Consider the following 25,006-nt stretch of genomic DNA (forward strand, 5'->3'; position numbering starts at 1 on the left):
GTTAAATATTTCAAAGATTTGAAATTAAATAATCACAAAAATTACCGTTTATCATTAAATTATTTTAAATTTAATTTCAAAAAAAATAATGTAAATATTTGTTTGATATTAATACAAAACCAATTATTCAATCATCATTAAATTATTTTAAATTTAATTTAAAGGAAATGATTTAAGTATTCAAAATAGAATATTGACATCAAAATAGAAATTGAAGTCAAACAATAACATCTAACGACCTATAAGTATTATTTATCGAGACACTTTTCTTATCATGCCAATTTTCCTTCACCCTTCATAAAAAGGGTTCATCGAGCCAAGCAATTCATCAGGAAGCATCAATTGAGCGCAATTTTCTACTAGTGATTTTTCGCGCCCAGTATCCCAGAAATAGATACGTATTACGGTGAATGGAGGGTAGCTGGCTCGGTCAAGGCTCCGTTTATTTACATCGTGCAAAGGACATCGCGTTCACATCGCGAAGGCAGTTGGCCCATTGTTACATTGACTCCCTATGCAACGAATTACTTTCACTTTGGCACTGGTGATAATGCTGGGTGTAGCAACGTGTAACATAGTATTATCGCTTGAAATTGGATGTTGGAATGTCTGTATATGTGTGTTATAAAGGAAACGTTTTAATGGCTTGTTGCTTTGTTTGGAAAAAGATAAAATTATTATTTCAAATATAAGATTAGACTTTATATGTAACTGTTTCCGGTGACGGTATATCTATTTTGTCATTTGTCAAGTTTGGAATAGAGTTAGAATATTATTGATGAGATCTGCTGAAATTTTTTTTTTAAAGAATCATTTTATTATGAAGTTTAAATATTATTATAATGGAATTTTTCAAAATTTAAAAAAATTAGATATTTTGAAATATTTTCTATGTTTTATTTTATTTTAGAATATTTTTATGAATATTATTATCAATCAAAAAAATTTTGTTAAATTTATTTGAAATTCTGAATGTTTGTAAAATTAGCTTATAAAAAACGAAAGTTAAGATTTTTTATATCCAATTATAATTAATACAATTGATATAATACAGTTAATACAATTGAAGTTTAACACACTATATTCATTCTAAGTTTCACTTTTGGAATTCTACTTTCCCTTGGATTATGATATTAATTTCAGTAATAGATGTTAGTCTGCAAAAAATTTTTACTCGATTATATCAATCAATAATTCTCAGAGTAAAAATTTTTCAATAAAAATTAAATTAAATTAATAATTTTTCGAAAATATAATAGTTAAAAATAAGGACCTTCTATAAATATCTTCCAATTATGGAAATAAAATTTATTTTTTTGTAAATTTTATTATTTTTTCAAATAAATTTCTTAAATATTTATTTTTTATTAATAAAATCAATAATCAAAATGAGTTTAAAATAAACATTCAATTAAATTTTTATTAATTAAATAAAAATAACAATAAATTAATATCATCACAATATTTTCATAATATTTATACAAACTATTTTTTATTTGGATTTTAAGAATTTTGAATCAGAAAATTTCAATGTTCGAAACTTTTTGAATTTTAAATAATTTCAATTCACTGATCTCTAATATAACTTGTATCTATTATAATTTCACAATTAAAAAGAATTTAAAATATAATTATCATAATAATTATTATAGAATATTTGAAATTATTACAAAAGTAATATCAGATTGTTACCAAGCTAGAAAAATTTTTAAATAATATAGCATTTAAAATTATTATAATTTTAGATTATCATGAAAATCTTAAAATATTCTTAAAATATTAAATTTCGAGGTTTTTTTCATCTTATAATATTATAATATTAATTTACATTCGATATTTATTATAATATTTGTTAGTTTTACTAATAAAAAAAATTTTAAATATAGTCATCGCAAAACGACATTTGTTACAAAAATTGTTACAAAAATAACTTTTCAGATTCTTACCGAAGATATCATTTATAAAATATCTACAAAAAACAGCAAGGAGAGAAAGAAAAATAAAAGTCGTCAAACTTGATTATGATTTCGAGGTGTAGTCGTTCGGTAGCATCGAGTATTTTCGATCCAAGATCGCGCGATCTGAACGCGCGAGCGCCAATATGTATATGTATACGCGTCAGATGCAAGGATCCAGGAGAGGTAATACACTTCCGTGCAAATGTGTGTCACGAGTTTCCCACGAGATGAACCGGCGAATGGCAACATAGGCGCGGGCATAGACCAATTACTAGCATAAGATTCTCATTGACTCGCGATTTACGCGCGCGATCGATAGATCCTGGCGAAACGTGTTCGCGTTTAGATCTGTGATGGTAAATGTGTTATTTCTCGCGAATGATGACATGAGCACTCATAAACTTATTTTAAAAGAAGATTATTAAGATTATTATTAAAAAATGTATCGACCAAATAAATGAAATTTTTTTTTTTTGCGATGGTAAAAGAAGATTCAAGAAATATAGAAAAATTATTATTATTTGATTTTTTTAACATTAAATTATCGGTCAAATCATTGATTTTCAAAATTTTTTATTCATTGTTTTTATATTTGTATGTATGATTTTATTTATATAAATATTATTGTTCAACTAATTTTGCAATCTTTAACTTTTTTTAAAAATTCTTTTCATCTTTTGATGAAAGACACATATAATATTTGAATAGGAATAAACATATGAAATGTTGATATATTTGTGGACACTTTTGAAGGATTGATTCTACAGGCAAAAAACAAACACAAAAGTTGTTATATAAAAATGTTGGTAATATATTATATTATAATCATATAAATTATAATCATTTAAAATCACAGAATGAAACTGCAGTATGACAAAAACAAAATTGTTTTATTTTTCTGTATCCATTTCATCTAATATAAAATTCAATTATAAATAATTATAACTTATAATTTATTAAGTAAGTTTATTAATATATTAATTTTTACCAATATTTTTATATAACAACTTTTGTTTTTACTATTTAAAATCGATTCTTTAAAAAAGTCTCACGAATATATTAATATTCTCTATATAAAATCTCTAATATTAACATTGGTTAACAATTAGTGTTAATATTATTTTATTTCCTTTATTTAATAAAGAAAAAAATTAATTAAATATCGATTTTGTAAAAATCACAATTCCAATATTCTCTTTTTTTTTTTAGTTTTGAAAATGATTATCTAAGTTTAAGAGTTATAATTAAATTTTTATAAATGAAATTACAGAAATAGAAATGAAACAAAAATATGTTTCATCATTGACATATCATTATATGCATTTTATATTTTTGCATTTTGTATTTAAATTTTGTATACATGCATAAATTTTCACATAATAATAATAAAGAAAAATAATTAAACAAAAAATGTTTATTTACAAATTTTGTAACATTTTTTCTGGAAATTTTAAGTGCAATTCACAACATGATTTTAATTTTAAATCTCATTTGTAGCTTATTATGGAAAAGTGTTTCAAATCAAATTTATAAGTAATTATTTAATTTATTATATTTTTTATCGTAAAAAAAATTTTGCGATTATTTAATATTTGTGTGCAAAAATTTCTGAGATGTTTTTAGTGAGAATATGCTAATTAATGAATATTAAGCAATTCATGCTTAAAAAGTTTTATTAAAATCATTCATGTTGATTTCATATTTAGATTACATGTAATAATTTTTATATTTTATAATAATAATTAAGAAAATTTTATTTGTTATTCAAATAAAAATATAAACGATAAATATTTTTAGAGAAATAATTAAACGAATCTTTTTTAATTTTAAATTAAAAAAAACAATTAATTAAATTTTAAGATATTAGATTAAAATATTAGATACAAAAGATTTTAATTTATTTAATTTCTATTATAAAATATAAATACACATATATGGTATAATTTAAGATTATAATTGAAACAAAACAAAAAAAAAACGACAAAAATCGTTTGAAATTAAAAGAAAGATATGAATTTCGTTATTTAAATTTATATCATCATTAAATACAAAAGAAACATCAACTATTGATGTTAAAATTTTATGTTAATAGTTCCCAGAAGATTTCCTAGTAGATCAGTAAAACATTCTTCTTACGAAAATCAGATCAACGTAAAATATACCTTTCGTTCGTTTCATCGTGGAACATTAATTATAGTCTGGTAAATCAACAGACAGCAAAGCGTGTCTTTGTTATGCTTTCTTACTCACTTTCACCTGCCAAACGCTTTCTTTCCCATTGGTATACCGTTAATTCAACGACAACTGACCTCTTGGTCATTTGTTCATTTAACAATCCGCCAATTATGCTGAATCAATTTACAAATTTTAATTTGATTTTTATGATAAATTGTTTGATATCAATTATTTAATCCAATATTCTAGAAAATTACAATTGTTTAAAAATTTTATTTTTCAAAATTATTTTTCAAAATAATTAAATTTAATTCGCAATCATTATAATAATTCAATTTCAACATCTGCAAAAATTTCCTTCAATGAATTATATTTACCTCCCTAAGCTTCTTTCAATTCCATTAAAATTTACTTTCCAATAAATGTTTCATAAATCTTCCAGAAGAAAAAGAAAGTATTAATCATATTCCTGAATCGAATGTTTCATCTCTTATACGTATCGATTTCTCGAAAGATCGCACGCGTGTCTAGAATCATCGATTCAGTTCGTCTTCGAGCTCGCGGCAACCGGTTCCAGAACGTAGCTCAATTTCATCCAAGAGTGAACACGCTAGTAATGTAACCATGTAAAAATTAACTAGGTTTTATTGCAATCACCTGCAGAAATCGTAATTTGTCAGGGTCACGAAGCTTCGGGATCCGCGGTCGCGAAATCGGGACTCGAGATGGCCTCGTTACAACGTGATCGATCAAATGTGATCACTATGATTTACAGATTTCATAGTGGATTGTTTCTTTACATGATCAGGTTATGTTACGAAGTTGTGTACATTATATACAATACTATGAATATAGGTAGGAATATAATGTATAGTATAGTAGTAGAGTACCGTGAAGTATGTTATATAGAGTATTATATAGAGTACTGTGAAATTATCTTCGGTATATAGAATACTGTGAAGTTGTATACTTACATTATGTAAAATAACAAGAAGTTATATATATCATAAAGAAAAGTATATTCTATATAAAATGAATTCAATTTAATTTAGATTTAATATTCGAACTATCAAATCAAATCAAATTAGTTTCAGATTTTGTTTGTGCAATTATTAAAAATAAATACTTTTAGCAAAATTAATATTAATTTTTATTCAGGTAATATTGTTCCGATTCGTCTGTTTACATAATTTACTATCAAATAGTGAAATTGTGTACGTATGTAAAGTATTGAAATTGTATACATTATGTAGTAAACTATATTTTATGTAAAATAAATCTAATTTAATTCAAATTTATTATTAAAATTCAAAATTAAAACAAAATTAAAATTTAAGTTAAATTAATTTTAATAAATTTTTTATGATTGTTAAAAAATATATATTATATTTTTAACAAAATTAATGTTAGTTTTTATTTAATTTTAATATAATTCTAATGATTTATTTCTATATACCATTTATCATCAGAATACATAAAGTTAAGTATATTATATAGAAAATTGTATTCTATATAAAATGAATCTAATTCAAATTTAATATTGGAAAATCAAAATTATCAAATTAGAATTTAACAAATTTGGAATTTTTATTTTAATGATTATTAAAAAATATAAATATTTTTGTCAATTTCTTTAATTTTTATTCAATATAATTTCTATGGTTCGTTTTATTATATATAGCACGATTTATTAACAAATTGAAGTTATATATAATATATTAGAAACCAAATTATTAAAATAAATACAATTTAATTTAAGTTTAATATGAGAAATATGAAGTTAAATTTGATTTAGATGTATTGTTTTTATGGTATAAAAAGTCTATATTTTTAAAATTAATATTAATTTTTATTCAAATAGCAATATAATTATATATATTTAATTGTTTTCAGATTTTAATCATTTGTGTATAATATAATCAAAAATATGTAATATATTATACATATATCATTTATAAATTTATTAATGATAGTACAAAAATTATGATTTAATTAAATCTGAATGTTTTCAATTTCTATAAGAATGCTATTATACATATAAAAAGTATATAATATAATAATAATAATTGCAATTATTATATTTATTCAAATAATAATATATATCTATACATATTTAATCTAATAAAAAATATTTGTTGAAAAATACAAATTTATAAAACCAAGATTATAATTATATTATTTAAAAAATTTAATAGATAATGTATAATATAGAAATAACAGATGTAGAAATAATATATTAAATATATCATATGAATCATATATCATATATAATATATCAGAATTAACTTAAAAAATACATATAAAATGTTAGACTACTTAATGAAAACAAATTGGTAATCATTAAAAACTATCAATGAACAAGTACTTTCATATCAACTAAGATGATAAATTAATTTCATAGACCGATTAAGAAAACTGGATTCAGCGGTTTCTATGTTAAATAGATGTTAATCGAGATTGCGGTTAATCTGAGATTAAACCGCAAGATATTGTTCCTTTCATTTTCTTATGTCGTTTAACAAAACAATTTTTACAAAAATACTCATATAACAAATTAACACTATTTTATATTTTTACACTGTTATTTCTTTCCATTGAAATATTACAAATTTTTATTTAAATATTACAAATTCTCATAACATTAAAATTAGATTAATTTTAAAATCGAATAATTATAAAATAAAATTATTAACAAAATTTATATAAAAAAAAATAAACTAAATTGAATAAAAGATATTAATATCTAAAAAAATAAAATTTTATTGAAATAGAATAGAAATTAATAAAAATATTTTATAAAAGAAAATATAAGAGAAAATTCATAACACAATATTTAAGTAATTAGTTACATGTTACACTGAATAAGCACTAATTATTAGTTAATACCAATTATAAAACAAAATCTCGTTAAGCAATTGAAAAAACATTCTTTATCGAGCGTTGGATCATCGATTCTTGTTATACGAGATTTTCTATACTTTTATAGTATTACAAAGCGTGTGTTTTTTATATTACATTTATTATATAACGGCGTTCACGTTTTCATATCAATCATTGAGATCGATAGAATCGAGTTCAAGAGACCGAATTCACGATGATAAACAATAACTTTGATAATCATTAAAATTCATCAATTGATTGACGATCAATTTTAAAATCAATTTATTTGAATCTTTGATACTGAAATATATCTTCTAACGATGAGTAATATATTTTTTTTATTATATACGTATATAGAGGATATATGAAATAATATAGAGAATATATGATAAATTGTAATACACAAAAATAAATGTAGAATAAAAATTGTTTTCTTTCTTTCTTTTAAGGAAAATAATAGAATATTTGAATAGAATAAATAATCTAAGTTAATTTTTTAACGCTTGGTCGATAAGGATATTTTTTGTAATTTTGAGTTTTCGAAAATTTTAAATTTGTCTATAATTCTTTTTTTTTTATAATTTATAATTTTTCAGAATTTCTGAAAAAATTCTAGAATACTTATTTTTCATTTACAATCGTTTATCCAATTAAATAGATATATTTAATAATTTCAGCAAAAATAAAAATTTTTTTGAAGGAAATAAAATTTTCAAGAATGAAATTTTAATTCCGATATAAATCAAGATTACTATTAAGAATTAAAAATATATAAAGCTACATTTTTTATTATTACATTTTTAAGATAAGTTTAATTTTAAAATTTAAAGTCTTTATTTACAAAAAACTTTCTCACAATGAAATAATATAATTTCCATTTTTATTATAGACAATATTAAAAATTGATAATTATTTAATGACTAATAAAATAATGATTCTGTTTCATTATAGTATAAAAACGAATATTAAAAATATTATATTTCTATATTCTAAAATATTAACAATTGATAATTGTTGAAATAAAAATAACATTTATTACTGAAACATAATTTTTGTAATTTATCGAAAAAAAAATTCTTTAAAATCTTAATGCAAAGAAAATTAAAAAATACATTCGAAATATATATTTAAAAATTTTCAAATTTTCAAATTGTTTTAATAAATTAAATGATTGTCAAACGAACCATTTACTCTAATTACATTTATAAATTAAATATATAAAATTACAATTAATATTTCTATATATCATATAATTCTATATATCATAAAAAAAAAACGCTAATCTTATCTTTAGTAAATATCCAATTCTATCCTAATTTTTTGTTATCTTCAAGTTACAATACTATTATCTTATTTCCACGATCTTCATAATCCTCTTCCGCAATTTACACTGGTTTCATCACCGACGCGTGTCTCGTTCTTGTATTACTAATCCACGGTTAGATCGAGGAAAAGCTCGTCGTGTTCCATTCGTATGGACCACCCTCGACCACAAGGAGGCGACAATTACCAGAGCTAAATGGAATCACGGTTGGTTTGGCGGGAACGAGAACGACGAAGAGATGCAACGGTACATATCTCCGTATTCCCACGGTGAATTGCGATTGAGACTAGGAAACCGCGTCGAGGAAACACACCTTGGCGTGGATAATCGTCCAAGAATCGACAACAACCGCCGTCTGATGTCCCGTTGAATTCGAATCTTTGCTCGTTTCCCGCGTGAAATCGAGCGGTCGTCGCGCGCCAACTGTCGTCCATCCGGCGGAATTCAGTCATTGTGAAGTAGTACGAGTCTCGTGTGGGCCGTTAATAACAATGATGAAGCAAAGATGAAGAGATTTGACTAAGATTTTCCTCCTGAAAATATTATTTTGTTGTAATTGGAGGATTTTGTAAATTTAGAAGAATCAAGAAAAATTGAGTAATTTTTCATAACTTAAAAAATTTGAAATATTTTTAGTTATTGAAAGGACTTAATTAGAATTTTCTTCGTGAATTATTTTGGAGAAATTGCAAATTTAGAAGAATCGTAAATGTAAGAGATTCCATGGTTTTCCTTTGACAATTTTTTGTAATTTGAAATATTCTATATAATTTTTAATTAAATTTTTAATTTAAACAAAAAAATTTTATTAGAATTTTTTTTATATAACTTTTGTCTTTTTATATTTTTTGAAGATATACAAATTATTGTTTTGTATCTTCAATAACTTTTTATAAAAAAAGAGATTTTGTATAATTTTTGTGTATTTTAATTAGATATTGCAAAAGTTAACAAAAACTGTTGAATGATATTGGTTATCTTTTTAACAATTTTTTATAATGAATATATAAGTAAAATTTGAAAAATGCGTTTTGATTTGTGAATTTTATAAAAAGAATATTTCTTATAAATCGTCGATAAATACATTCTCGATATTAACGGTACTCCATTGTCGATATATCGATAAATATCTGTGATATTATAGAATCGTGAGAGTTTAGTAAGAGAATAAAACAATAGAATTCTAATTAACCGGAAACAAATTATCCTCTTTTATGCAGATATAAATACATCCTGTATTTATAAATAAATTCACAGAGATATGATTTAAAAGGAACAAAAAATTTAAATAAATTATTGAATAATGATAAGATATCATGTTGATATTCAAAATAATTTTTTAAAAATATTTCTTTAAAATTTATCAGTAAAATATCCATTTTAAAATTTCACTTTAAAATAAGAATAAAATAAAAAATAAAATTAAAATTCTATCAAAAACACATTAATCTTTTTCACACGATTATTATATAAAATCAAAATGATATTTATTTTTAGAAAATTTCTTTAAAATTTATCAGTAAAATATCCATTTTAAAATTTCACTTTAAAATAAGAATAAAATAAAAAATAAAATTAAAATTCTATCAAAAACACATTAATCTTTTTCACACGATTATTATATAAAATCAAAATGATATTTATTTTTAGAAAAATAAAATATAAAGAAAAACTTTTAATTACACAGAGGTCACAAATTCTAAATCGCATAAAAATAATTCAAAAATCAAATTTTCTCTAAAATGTATATACACTCTATAATTCTTCAATATCGGTTGAAAGCCTTGACGCTTCAAGTTTTCAAATTGCAACCAATTACCAATAACTGCATCCTCAGATATCGAAACTCTCAATTAGCCAGCAATCCACTCTCAATCTTGCTTTCGAAACTTTACCAAACTGTTTCAACAAAACAACATTCCTTATATCTAGTATCTCTCTCGTGAAAACTAACAAACACGCTTAAAAGAATGAAACAAACAAAATAAATCAAAATAAATTCTCTCAATAAAAATCTTTCTCACCAAAACAATTTTACCTCACGAAAACGCAATTCCTCTGTATTGGAAATTAAGGAAGAAAAAGCGGAACAATCGTTCAAAGGGTTGCACGCGATCGTTTCTTCCAGAACGATTATCGATCGTGGATTCCCTTTGAATCTTGGAAAAATAGTTTGTAACGGTACTTCTTGGAAAAGAAATATAAAAACTTTGTTTGCGCCAGAATGACAAACGAATTAGAAATTAAAATCATTCGACTGGTTCTATATTAGTCTTCTATTGGTAAGACCGTGAGAAACTGATATCTGTTCGCGTTGTTATTTTTGCCTGCTGATCCATGAATCGTAACTGCTTCGATTGATCGAGAAACTGGAACCGCGGTTTCGGTTCGTTAGCGAATTAATTGCAACTCGAATTAATTGTGGCGCAAGTTTTTTCCAAGGTTTTCTATGGAATTTTTATGCTGTCTCTGTTGGCTGATAAAATCATGAATTAACTACGTAAATATATAATAAATATCAAAAAATGGAATATGAATAATGATTTTTGATTCGTTTGTTGAAATTTTGAAATTTTATATTGTAGTTATTTTGAAAAGTGAATATGATATTTCTTTCAAAAAGAAAATATTTATATTTAAGTTCGAGTAGTATTCATAAAGGATCGTTTTGGTAAAATTATTATATGATGAATTAAAAAAATTAATGTATAAAAAATAATTTGAGATTTTAAGAATAAAAATAAGGTGAATTAATAAAAATATTATTAAATTATATTATCTATATTGTATATTATTAAATGAAGAACTTTATTTATTTAAAAAATCAATTTTGTAAAAATTATGCATAAATTCTTATAATAATTTATAATATTATATAGTATAAATATTTATAATTTTATTGTTTAAAACTATAATAAATATTTTATACATAATAGTATAAACATTTTATTATAATTCCAACAATAATAAAATCATATAAAATTTAATTTTAAATGCACAATTAAAAATCGAAAACACTCGAATTTGAAGAAATTTAAAAATTCTAATAATTTGAAACACAACCATTATCACTATTTCTTAATCAAATAAACAATGTGAAAAACAATGGAAATCCTTTTTACATTGTTTTTCACATTTCATGATAGTCAGTATCATATCTAATCAAAACAAATGGTAACCACAAAACGAATTACAGAGAAAAATTTGCATACGAGCAGTAGAACATAAGGACACGGCGGAAACCTGCAAAAGTCGAGGAGTGGCGCACGTTTCCCGTCATTGTTAACGGCGCTTTTCGGCGTGCATCCGCTCCCGGAGAAAGCGTATCGGCCGATACTCCTTATGCCGCGGCTGCTTCCGCTCGAGTAGCGTGCGGTTTCCGGTGCGTGGCGCACGTACGATGAAGGCGATACGCACCGCTTTCGTGCGCATATCGATAGTCAGTCGGAACTGGGCTGCCGCTCGTGACGGTTGTGGTCCACATTAGTTCCCAGATTTTTTTATTTCTTTTTTTTTCGTCTGTTAAAATCCTTTGTTAGTTGATCTACTTTTCATTTGTTTTATTTCTAAAATTGTGTGATTGATTCTAATTTTATAGTTTTGATTATGTTTATGTAGAAAAATTGGTTTTTGTGAGAATTTTTGTGATAAGAATTTAGTGATTTTTTAGTAATTTTATAATATCTTTTAAATCGTAAGGATTATTTTAATTTTGATAATAAGGATTTTATTCATTTATTTTTTTTTTCTTTCATTCGTGAAATATTAAATAATATTATATTTGTCAATCATATTAAATCAATGAGTGAAGAGTCATTGCTCGTTTGTAAATATTTTTAATATAAATTTAAAAAAAAAGAATATGTATATTTTTGAAATATATATATATATTTGTATTTGAAAAATTTAGAGTAATTTAGATTTTTATTTATTTATACATTTTATATTTAAGAGAAATAATCTTGATAATTTTTATTATTAAAAGTTATTAGTTTATTAAAAGTTAATTATGTCATATTTTAATAGTATTAAATGAACTTTAATTATATTATCATTTAATTAAGTTATCTTATTTCATTTGTTGAATTATAATTAGTTGTACTCTGAACAAAATAGATAAAACATTATCTTAAATGTTGCACGTAGAGTATAATCAAAATTATCAATTTCCTTTTATGTTTGTCTTGTCTATTTTAATTGGAGTAAAAAATAATTAATTGGAGTAAAAATAATTAATTATATTTCATATAGTAGACTAAACATTAAATAATATTCAATCACAAATCAATATAAGTCAAAAATAATAATTATTACTTTGAATTTACTCATTCTTATTTAAAATAAAAAATTACTTACAAAAATTAATTTTAGTATCAAATACTTATACTATTAATGTTCAACCATTGAATTCAGACTATTTTGAATCGATTTAATTATTTTTACTTTAATTAAACTATTTTTAATAATTATTAAATTATTTTAAAAAATAATATATAATATAAAAGATTGAATATATATTATATATATTCTGGATTGTATTATATATATTTTGACCCACTTCCATTATTACTAGAACAACTTATTTCTAAAGCCTAATTTATCAAATTAATTTAATAAAAATTTTATCAAAGCTAAATATATAAATATATAATTTTTATAAAATCACAAATTTACAAAAATCTAATCTTCTCAAATACATATCTATATATAGTCAAAAAATTTTCTATTGATCGTCACCTAAAGAAAACATTGTATCTAAAATCAATGTTTATAAAAAATATATATTAAAATATAAAAGTTATTTATCAGTTTAAAAAATAAAAATTATTCTATACTTCGAATAAGATTGATCGATTTCGAATCTCTCATGGACTATTGAAATGGCCACATTTCCATTCTGGGAACATCCTGGACGTAGCCTGGGAATATCCTGTCAGAACTCCTGCATTCCGGATCGGCGAGTCGGAGTTATGAAATACCGAAGTGGAAACGCTCGAGCTGCCACGAGAGGTGGTTTTGCATTTCAGTTTCTCGATCAAATTCCATCTATGTTTGGTCTCTATCTACTGCATAGTATCCACACTTTCCTTTCTCTCTCTTTGGCTGCTTTTGTTTCATGCAGACCAATTACTTTGAAGAAATTTTCCGGTTATTATAAAATTTTTCTCTTATTACGTATTATTTCTTAATTACAATAATAGAATTTCTGGAAAAAAAACACAATAAAAGTTGAATAACTACGTACGACTTACATAGAACGATTTACGTGACTGCTTTATTAGAGGTTAAACTTGTTTAAGTCTCGAAAACTTCGGGAAGGATCGGAAAAATTCGGGTGGCATCGAGCTAGATTTTGATACTCTTGTATTATTCGGAAACTCGCTTCTATTACATTTCTATTCTATCTTCTCTTATAATATAGATCGTACAAATAAATAAATCATAAAATCAAATATAAAATAAACATTTATCATTATATTAGAACTAGTTTTGACATAGATATATATATAAACAAATTTAGGATCTGTTTATACTATTCGACACGTAGTCAATACAATTTATATACGTTTTTGCATGCATCAATAGAAAACTGTTTACATGCTGTTTACATGCTGTAACATAAACACTTGTAATTGATAATAAAAATATATGAATTAAACTATATCATATTGAATAATATAAACTTTATGGTCAGATAAGAACTTGAAACTTTAGAAAAAAGCACAATATACAAATCAATCAATATTATTTAGTTAATTTACACTTATTATAGATCGTACTATAATAATCTTGATTTTCAAATCGATCGCATTTAACATATCTGCTCATATTTATACTCTCAGAATTTCAAATTGAATAATAGAAAAATATAAGAATATATCGAAATCTTATTAAATTCTATTTGTATTTTTCCAAATTCTGTCAAATATAACTACTATATGCAGATATCTCTATTAAAATAATATATTTTGATATATCACAAAACAAATGATTTGTTTATATTTTGACTTTTGTCTCTTTTTTTTTTCACTCTCTTTTTTTTCATCTTTTTTTTGATGTTCGATAAAATACAAAAGAAATTCCAAGCTCTAATCAAAGTATATTGAAATTAAAAATTGGTTTCGCTATTACATAAATCTGATTTTCAAACATATCAATTTTTGTTATATATTAGTTATGTCGAAGTTAAAAATAATTGAGGTTCATTTTAAAAATTAGTGTTTTTCAGAGCGATATATCAATTATTTGGAATTTCGTTAAGAAATCATGTAATTTGATTCAAATCATATTTCGTAATTATTAGATAATGATGTGGATCGATCGCTAGCGGTTCCTTTTTAGTTTTCTGTTGGAGATTATGAGTCTTCTTTGATAAATATATCTTTCAATTTCTATATGGGTTCTATATTAGAGTTAATTATACGATATTGGTATACTATATTTTATGATATAATTCAGTTCTTCGATTATTGTAAATTTTAAAAACATTAATTGTATTTAATTAATAATTAAAATAATATTTTTATATTAAATATTATAAATAATATTTTTATATTCTTCTCATATATTTACATTATTTTACAATATATTGGAGAAATTTAAAAAGAATTAAAATTTAAAAATTGTTTTATGAAATTATATTTATTATAAATAAGTCTTAATAAAGTCTTTGAAATTATTAAATTAACATGTCACATTTATTTGATTGTTAACAGCACCAAGATCATCTAGTGCAGGCACTAACAATCTGCCACCACTGACGTTCCATCAAGTTCATGGTGAGAACATCAGACTCTGCAATGGCGGGACTATTGCCAGAAGATACGAAAGTTTTTGTAGAGGCATCACATTCAGCGCACGTGCCGTGCGGGTTGGAGAAAAGGTAAATTTCATAAAAAATTATTATTAATTTGTTATAACACACTTTTAAACATACTCAATGAAAAATCTTAATTTATAGATACTATACAGTTTTTTAAAATACTTTGAACCATTAACATGTGCCAAATATTTTCTTCTTTATTATAAATAAATATAATTTAATATTATATTTGCTAAAATTATAATAATTTTTTTTCAATATTTTGACAAAATACTCATTAATATCTTATAAAGTTAAAATCTTATAAAGTTTTTTTATTATATCTATTTTAAAATCATTAAATATAAAAAAACTTTAAATTATTAAATGTAAAAAATTATTAGACAATTATAATTCATAATTTATAATATTTATAACAAAATCTTTTAAAACAAAATTAAAAATCTACTAGTAATAAATAAATCAAATCTTTTTCTTTATTCTAAAATCATATTCAAATCTTAATTATTAAAATTCTTATAAAAAAAACATTAAAATATTCCAGATTATTAAATAATTTTATAAAAAACAAAATTTAAACTGAAATTCTTTTGAATTTTTAAATCTATCTATGGAAATATTAAAAAAATATATATAATATAATTATATAAACATATATATTATTTAATTTTGTTTTCGAGTTATAAATTCTTTAATGTACTATAATCTTTATAAATTTGGTATCTATTTATTTTTAAAATGATGCATGCACACACAAGTTTGAAAATGTTTTACGATTGATTTTTTTACCTTCTTCATTTTCCCAGATATTTTATATTTTCTAAAAATTTTCCAATATTTTCATGGAATATTTCGACACTATTAATGGACATTCTTTATATAGAATATAGAATGTTTGATTTCGTTTTATAATTAATAGAATTAATTCAATTGCTTTTAACAGAATTATTCTAGCATAAAATTCAAAAACAAGATCAAATAAAACATATTTGTATATTTGTATAAATTTTATTTATTATTTTCATGTGTATTATTTATCATTTATCCACAATCTATTTGTTATATACTAATCATTAAGAAATTTTTTAAAAATATTCAAAGATACTCAGATTACCAAACAATTTAAACAAAATTGTTTACTATTGTCTATTATAATTACGCAATTAAAAATCTGTCGATCTTTAAATCCGCAATTACGTCAACACAAGAACAAATATTCTCAAGCATCGACGTTCAAACCAGCACGCATAACACAACCAGTCACCGAGGTCGATGCAATTAATCGATTCGAGCTGTAAATATTTCCCAGTAGTGGAAAACACCATTTTTCCCGCGTTTCCTCGTTGCCTGCCCGTAAATCGTATACACCAGAGCGGTGGTTAATTGTGAGAATCAGGTGACAATTGTTCCGCTTCACGACTTTCATCATTTGCATTTTCTATATTCAAACCAGTTAAACAATTGACCTTGAAGAAATAACCGAGTTATTTATTTGAATCGATGATTTAATTTTGAGTTAAATTTGATTAGATTTCTTCTCAAATGAGGACTTAAATATATATATAGATAGTTTAATTTAATCTGATTTTTACAATTGGAATGAAAGTATATTTACATTTATTATTTTTTTTTATATAAGTTGTAAAAAAATGAAAGAAATATTAATCAAAATGATTGTGAATTTCAATAATTAATCGTTATATTTTATTTATTTATTGCTAATTCTTCATAATATATAATAATTCTTCATAACATATTAAATTTATAATTTAATACTTTAATATTTATCATTTTTAATATTATAATACATTTTTATATTGTTACAATAGTCTTTGATTAACTATAGTTTCCTAATATTATTTACGATGAAAATGGAAAAATTATTATTATTATTCTATATTTTGAAAGTAGATTTTTTATTTATCATATTATAATAATTTATATATAGGATTAAGACTAAAATATTCGTAGGATATTAAAGATTATTCTGAATATAAAACAAAAAAAAAACAAAAATTGATATATACTAAAATATCGAAACTTATTTATTATCCATTATATATATTTATTATACCATTATATATTTATTATTGAAACAATTAAGTTGAGTAAGTAATTGAGATTTTTATAAAATGAAGCAAGATGAAACATGAGAGTGTAACGAAGATAGAACTATTTTACTCCATATTATATTATTATATATTATTATATACTTACTCTTATATATATACTCCGTATTATATCTCACTTTTTCTAACGAAATTAAATTATTATTATAACTTAATAAATAAATCTTAGTTAACAATTTTATATATATCAATTTTTGCATTTATTTTGACTCTCGAAAGATAATTTACCAATACATTAATATCTAATCGAAAATTTAAGTTTTATCTTAAAAATATAATATATTAATTATATTTATTTCATGTTTTTTAATTTTCAAAAAATTCTTCGATTGTTCAGTAATTGGGTCCGTTCACCCTAGTTCACCCAGCTGATTTACATTCGTAGTTCAGAATGGAAGCGCGTGGCACGATTGTTCCTCTCTCCTTTTATCTTTCACTCGTTTTCACTCGAAGTAAAGGAAAGCGTGGGCGAATCATTCGAAGGCTCTTCGTTGATTTCACTAAATACCTTGAGGATATGGAATTTTCACCGTCACTTATTGTACGAAATCTAAACGAATTTATTGTTTGAATTTATTTTATTTTATGATTTTATTATATTAAAATAATTGTTATTTATTTATTTGTATCAATTGTAAAATATTAAATTGTTATTGTTTTATAATTAGGATTTCAATGGAATTTTATTAAAAATATATTTACTTTGTTATTATTTAATAGAATAAGATTTTTTTGCTTTGAAAATTTAAAACTCATTAAAATAAGAGAAATTGAGCTTTAAAAACATTGATGATTAAACTAGCACCATCCATTTGAAATTTGTTAAATATTAATATGATATTGGAATATTTTTTAAAATTTTGTGTATATTTACACCATTGTTCGACAAATAAATTCACAGATATCCATAAATTTACATGTCTGTGATATGTAATCAGTATTGCAAATATTCAATGAATCTGTAGAATTGGCTTTATATAATAAATTATGAAATCACGAAAATTAATTTCAGAGTTTAGATTTTTAAAATTATTTTTTGTAATATTATATATATACATATTTACCATAGTAAATATTAATATATATATATATTTATCATATATGTATTATATATATATAGTAATCAGTATTGATTAAATTTGAAAAATTCAGTTCTAATTAAATTTTTAATTTTTAATTTTTAATTTAGGATAAAAAAAAGAAATTCTAAAACGTAAAATATTTAAATTATTCTAATATTATTTTAATTTTTTGTTTTTTTTCTGTCACATTTTTTTTTTCTTAAATTCAATTCAAAAAAATAAGTAATTAATGGAATTTGAAGAATACATTATAATATCAGATAGATTTATTAATAAGCTTCGATTAGAATTTGAAAGTTAATAAAAATGATAGAATAGGAATTACTATGGTATTTGCGGTGCTCTGGTCTTAAAAATTATGTTTTAAATTACTAGAAGTATAATCATTTTATTTGTTTATTGAAGCAATTTAGTCAATTATTTTTATTTTTCAATTGAGTATCATTATGTTACATCACGACTTATCATGAAATTTAAAATTTTTTTTCCTTAACGAGAAACGAGACTCATTATAACTTGATTGTGAAAAAATGTTCAATATTTACTTAATTCTACTTTATCAGGAAAATCTATTACTTCACTATAATTTTCTATTATTAAATTTTAATTTAGAGAAAAAGAAATTATAAGTTTTCATATTTAAAAAATTTTTTAATATTAAGAATATATAAAATATTATCATAAACATAAAATATTATCATAATTATCATAAACAGAATGATTCAATATAAAATTAATAATATTTAAATAATATATATATAATATATATAATAATATAATATAATTAAATAATTATATTAATTTTACTATATTATATATAATTTCTTATAAATTTAAAATAAGATAAATATTCTAGAAAATAATAAATTGAAATACTAACTATTTGTGAAAACGTCTATTTCTTAATTGAAAATTTCTGTGTAAATTGGAATGACATTCAAAATAAATATTCAAAATAAATATAATAATAATCATACTAAACATGTAATAGTAATAATATAAATATTTTATGATGCATATTAATAAATTAGTTATTTTCATCAAAATTAAATAACAAATATTGAATAATTTATTTATTGAATTTATTAACTCATTTAATTGCAATTTACTATTCTTATGAAATATCTTTTCAAAAATATATGATTTATTAAACTTCAGAAATAAATTTAAAATATTGTAGTAATTAAAAGATCTTTGAATGGTTCTTCCTTCTACTACTTCTGATTCTATTTATAAATATTTCTATCTATTCTAGATAGAAATATTTAGAAATATTTATAAATAGAATCAGAATAATAGAATAGAATATTTCATTTTTTCTTTGAAACATTTCGAAACAATCTATTTTTTTAATTTCCTAGTTTTGTAGTTCGCGATGAAGGATCATAAACCCTGAAATAAAGGTTTAAACGTAAATCGTTTAAAAGACAAAGCCACCAACAGAGACATTTAGTTCTAGGAAAAAGAACATCGACTCGAACTCGATATTTCGTAATTTAACTGTTCCCTGACTATCGCTTTTAGGATTTTCGTCACGTTCAGCCTCGTGACATAACATGGCCGAACTTGGTAGCGAAAAAGGCTCGTTGACGACGAAATCCTCCGATTAAACTCTAAAATAAACGATAAATTCGAATATTTTTTTTTTTTTTTAAGAACAATATAATGTAATTTTCAAAAAAAATCAATTGAACTTTTTTCCAATTCTTTTCATTTTAAAGAAATTTCTTAATACGATATAATTTTAAAAATCAGTTCTATTTCAAATTCCTCCAATTTTAAAAAATTGAAAAAATGTTCTTTGGCATGTTTTAAAAATGACAATTTTAAAAAATGAAAGTCATAAGAATTCTAAGAACACAAAGTTCAGGTAGCTATGACCTATTAAATAAATTCTCATGGTCAATTATAGGCCATTGATTTAATATTTTCATTGTGATATATGTGATATATCTTTTAATAGAATCTTAGTAATTTTGGGTTTTAAATATTTTAATTCCTAGCTTGAATTTCGTTTGATTTTATTGCCTAATAGAAATTTTTTTAAAGTTCGTAGATTTCAGATTATTAACGAGTAATGACACGAAATTTTAGAGTTCAGTGAATTAACTGTTATAAAAAGTATAATAATTACAAATTCTCAATTACCAAATTAGAATTAACATTTAATGAAAATATAAACACAAAAGTCATAACTTATTAACACAACTATTTAATGATAATAACTTAATAATTTTATAATCAATTTTTTCAAAACATAAAATAATAAGATCTTAAGAAACACAAAATCATAAGTTTATGACAATAATAATTTAAATAATTAAATTACTTAATAAGAATCCAAATATTGTAAACTTATGCACTATATCAATAATATTCTTACAATTCTGTAAAATATAGAAGAAAAATCTTTAATATAAAATAATTCCAATATCCAACCTAAATAACCAAATTCTCAGATTAAAATTAACGATTCATTATAGTCAATTCTAAAATATATAATAAAGTAAAAAAATAAAATTGAAAAAATTGTTTTTAATATTTCATATTTTGGGTGAAAAAAATAAGTTTAATATAAAATTAATATTAAAATAATACAAGTGCTTTATTTTTTTAAGCATATTATTAAATTATATATAAATATTTTTGAACTTCTTATTAATTATAATATTTTAATGAATGAATTAAGAATTCTTATAATTTCCTTCAATCGATTTTAAATCCAAGTCGAATTCCTTTATCTAAAATTATTTTTTACTAGAAATTATTTTTATTAGGAAGAAACATTATTTGTTGAAAAAATAAAATTATTTATGGCAGTTTAAAAAAATTGTTAATTAAATTTACCATGTAATGTATTGATATTAATGTATTAATATTTTGATAATTTGAAAAAAAATTTGATCAATTTCACATTTGGCAATAGTTAAATAAAATTTGTTAATTATCATAATTTTTCTTTTATATCGAAATTAAATAAGATTTAGAAAATTGTTATTTTTTCGAATCATAATAAATTTCATATTTGATAATATTAATTACAAAATTATAAAAATATTCAAGTTAATAATTATAAAATAACAATAAAATATCTAATATGTAAACTTTTTAATGTTTTAAAATATATAATAATGCTCGGTTAACCAACTATAGAATTATTCCAACCAATTTTTCAAACTGAAAACTTCCAATTTTTTACAAGCTTTTAAAAAGATATTAAAGATTTAAGATATCATAAAACAAATACAAACGTATTTCTTATGAGTGGGAAAAAAGTTTTCTCTTTCTTACGAGTCAATGAAGTGAACAAAATCGAGAAAGAAGCCGCAAACAATTCTCAGAACACCTACTTTCCTGGATAATTGCCGCATTTTAGTCACGTTGTGTGACAGTTAACCGAACGCTATTGTATATTATAAATACACAATTTTTTTAAGGGAAAATGACCACTGTTATTTTGGAATAACTATTGTATTTAACTTTTTAAGTGTTACCATTCATTATTAAAGATACATTTCACGAATTTTTCGTTGTTATTATATCATATATATTATATTATTATAATATATAATTAATATTAATATAAATATTATAAATTTTTATTTTTTATTCCATTATATTACTATATCATTTTTATTCTTATTACATTACATTACATTACTCTCATCTACATTGAATGAAATAATATATATTAATTTTCATAATGCGTATATATATTTACATTCATGCAAAAATAATCATGACATATATACATCACATAATTTAAACTCTTAACTCAAATACTATACTACTAAAGATAAATAAAAGTTTATATTTAATCTTCCTCTTCTTCCACTTGTCCAAAAAAATAAAAAAAAGAAATCGAATTAACAACTTGCTCTAACGTCTCGTTTCAGGTCTGCGTCAAATTCCTCGAGATCTCGGACAATTGGAGCGGCGTGATCCGTTTCGGTTTCACCAGCAACGACCCGATCAACCTCAGAAATGGGCTTCCGAGGTACGCCTGCCCAGACCTGACCAACAAACCCGGTTACTGGGCGAAGGCCATGGCCGAGAGATTCGCCGAAAGGGACACGGTGCTCTTCTATTACGTCACGTCCGCAGGGGACGTGCACTTCGGCATTAATGGCGAGGAAAAGGGCGTGTTCTTCAGCGGTGTCGAGACACGGGGCCCATTATGGGCCATCATCGATGTGTACGGTAACAGCACAGCGATCGAGTTCGTCGATCCTAACAGACAACACTTCAATAACATCAGAAGAGGAACCGAGCACAGCAACGAGGATAACGCGCAACACAGCAGGCATTCGGCCATGGACGACGCGAGCAACGCGAGCAGAGATGTCGAGAGGATTATAGTTCCGTCCATGCAGGGCATGTCGATCCATCACGAGCCCGACGTCGAGCTGCCTGGACTCAGGTTTCAGCCTCCCGGTGTCATCTTCACGCCGTTACCCTTCCACTCGTGAGTATCTTAGGGACGATCTCCCTTTGTCTCTGATTTTAATCGCTCGAAGGGCACCTTTCGATCGAGTATCAGGATGATCGGTTTTTATCGACCCCCTTTTTGCAATGCGCTTGAGATAGAACAAAGAGGAGACATGGGTATAAGGGGAAAAAGTTGAAAAATATCTATCAAATAAAATACAATATATACGTACGATATTGTTGATATTTTATACAATAGAATTCTATTTACATATTGCTCACTAGAAACATCGTCTCTATTCCCACTAATTTCTTGGAAATTGGACCTCGAAGCGAGTTTCGAGCGTGCCGTATGAAACTTGACACCAATCGTTAATTGTTTCGGCACGTATCAATGTACTGTTCGTCCATGAAAAAATGGCAAGAAAAATAGCAGAAGAGAAACAAGGGATCTCCGTTTGTTCTGCATGAACACAGTGTGTTGACATAGTAGTAGGACTTTTGTAAACTATGAAAGGACATATTTTGTCAATAATTACTCTGCTTCTGAAATCAATTTCACCAATTCTTTGAAATTATTATTCTGTTTTAATCATACTCGATGTATTCATTTATTTTTTTTGTCAAGTTGATTCGATTGTAGATGATAACCAATTATGAAAATATGTATGACACGAAATAATAATATCAAAAGTGAGGCAATATATATCCATACTTTTTATCTTCGCCATTTTTTTCGTGAATAAACATGTAGGATATTGATATTTTATTTTATATTCTCTCATTTTCTTATTTCATTTGAATTTTTAGTAGTTACTTTCTCATTTGAGCGTCCATATTTGATTATAGATGCTTAAGTGTGCAATATATTGCAATAAAATATATAGAGCGTCTAAAAAATTTGGATTATTAACATTATTCGATTAACTAGAAATTCCTGAAATTTTAAGCGATATTTTCCGTTGCAAAAATTTTCGTTTCGATTTTAACGACTTACTTAATAAAAAACATTGGCTAATCACAGCATTTAAATAGAAATCAAGCCACATTGAATACATCTCATTGGTTGAATTCGAAAAAATAAATTCAAGTAATTCATGTATTTCATGAATTGACAAAATTTGAATTATATATTATTCCACTAGCAATAAACCAATTAATTACTATTCGTATTTAGTTTAAACAAATTTATTCATCATTCAAAATTGTGAAGTAAAAAGACGAATATTTTTCTATAAATATATTAAATTTATGAACCTATAATTCAATTTCATTTGTAATAAAAATCAAAGTATTTATTGATTGAAATTAATTCAGATAACAAAAGTTCATTAATTAAAGTTCACTTAATTAAGTACTGATGAAAATTTCGATAAATGGAATTCTATTGTACTGTAAATTAAATTTATTTAAAAACTTTTTTTACAGTAGAACGATTAAAACAATATTCTATTTTTATTTATTAATATATTAATTAAATGATACAAATTAAGCAATGTGATAGATTTTAATAATATTAAGTTTTAAGAATTCTAAATTATTTATATAAAATTTTGATTGATTCAAAATTAATAAAAAATTTACTATTTCATATAATATCATCGAAAATATTTAATAATTTATTTTTTAAAAAATTTATTGTTTAATTAAAATAACAACAAAATTAAATACTATTCTAAGAAAATGTTTTCGTTTTGAAGTTTTCAGATAATTTAATTATAAAATTAAAATTGAATTGGCATAAGGTTTCATAGTATGCTATCGATTCGTTCGTGGCTATATTGTTCAATTAGAATCGTTTTCCGGTATCGTTTGTCCTCAAACTCAATTTCCGTCACGCATGTAGCCTATTCCGTGGTCTTACAATGATTGAATACTAATAAGTTCGTTTTAGACGATTCCATGTATTTTAATTCAATAAAGAGTCTAAATTTTCAACTTCTCACGAGAAAACGAAAAACTTACTTGATAAAAACTTTAAATAATTTAAATAATTTAATTAATTTATATATTATGCAAAATATTCCATTTATAATGAAAATCATAGTTAATCGCATATGAAAAAACATTCATATTTAAAATATTCAATATATACTTTATGAATTGAATTAATATTTTTAATAAAAATTTAATAAAGTGTTTACTGTTCAAATATATTTATTATTGTTTAAATGGGAATTGCATTCAATGATCTTAACATTTTATTA

At 23.1% G+C, this 25,006-nt stretch overlaps 1 protein-coding gene across 4 annotated transcripts in view; it reads left to right on the forward strand.

Moving 5' to 3' along the window:
• LOC108002637 (protein neuralized) overlaps nucleotides 1–25,006 on the forward strand; it is a 176,156-nt gene that overhangs the window by 144,063 nt on the left and 7,087 nt on the right. For 3 of the 4 annotated variants that reach the window (XM_017064455.3, XM_017064421.3, XM_017064437.3), the window contains exons 2-3: nucleotides 15,054–15,220; nucleotides 22,268–22,836. In XM_017064455.3, coding sequence (XP_016919944.1) covers nucleotides 15,054–15,220; nucleotides 22,268–22,836 — 736 coding nt within the window. Of the gene's footprint in view, nucleotides 1–11,783; nucleotides 12,032–13,182; nucleotides 13,348–15,053; nucleotides 15,221–22,267; nucleotides 22,837–25,006 lie in introns of those variants that run through there. The other variant, XM_028669061.2, reaches the window with a different exon arrangement.

This window comes from Apis cerana, linkage group LG12 (assembly GCF_029169275.1).
Source record: "Apis cerana isolate GH-2021 linkage group LG12, AcerK_1.0, whole genome shotgun sequence".
Taxonomy (NCBI): Eukaryota; Metazoa; Arthropoda; class Insecta; order Hymenoptera; family Apidae; genus Apis; species Apis cerana.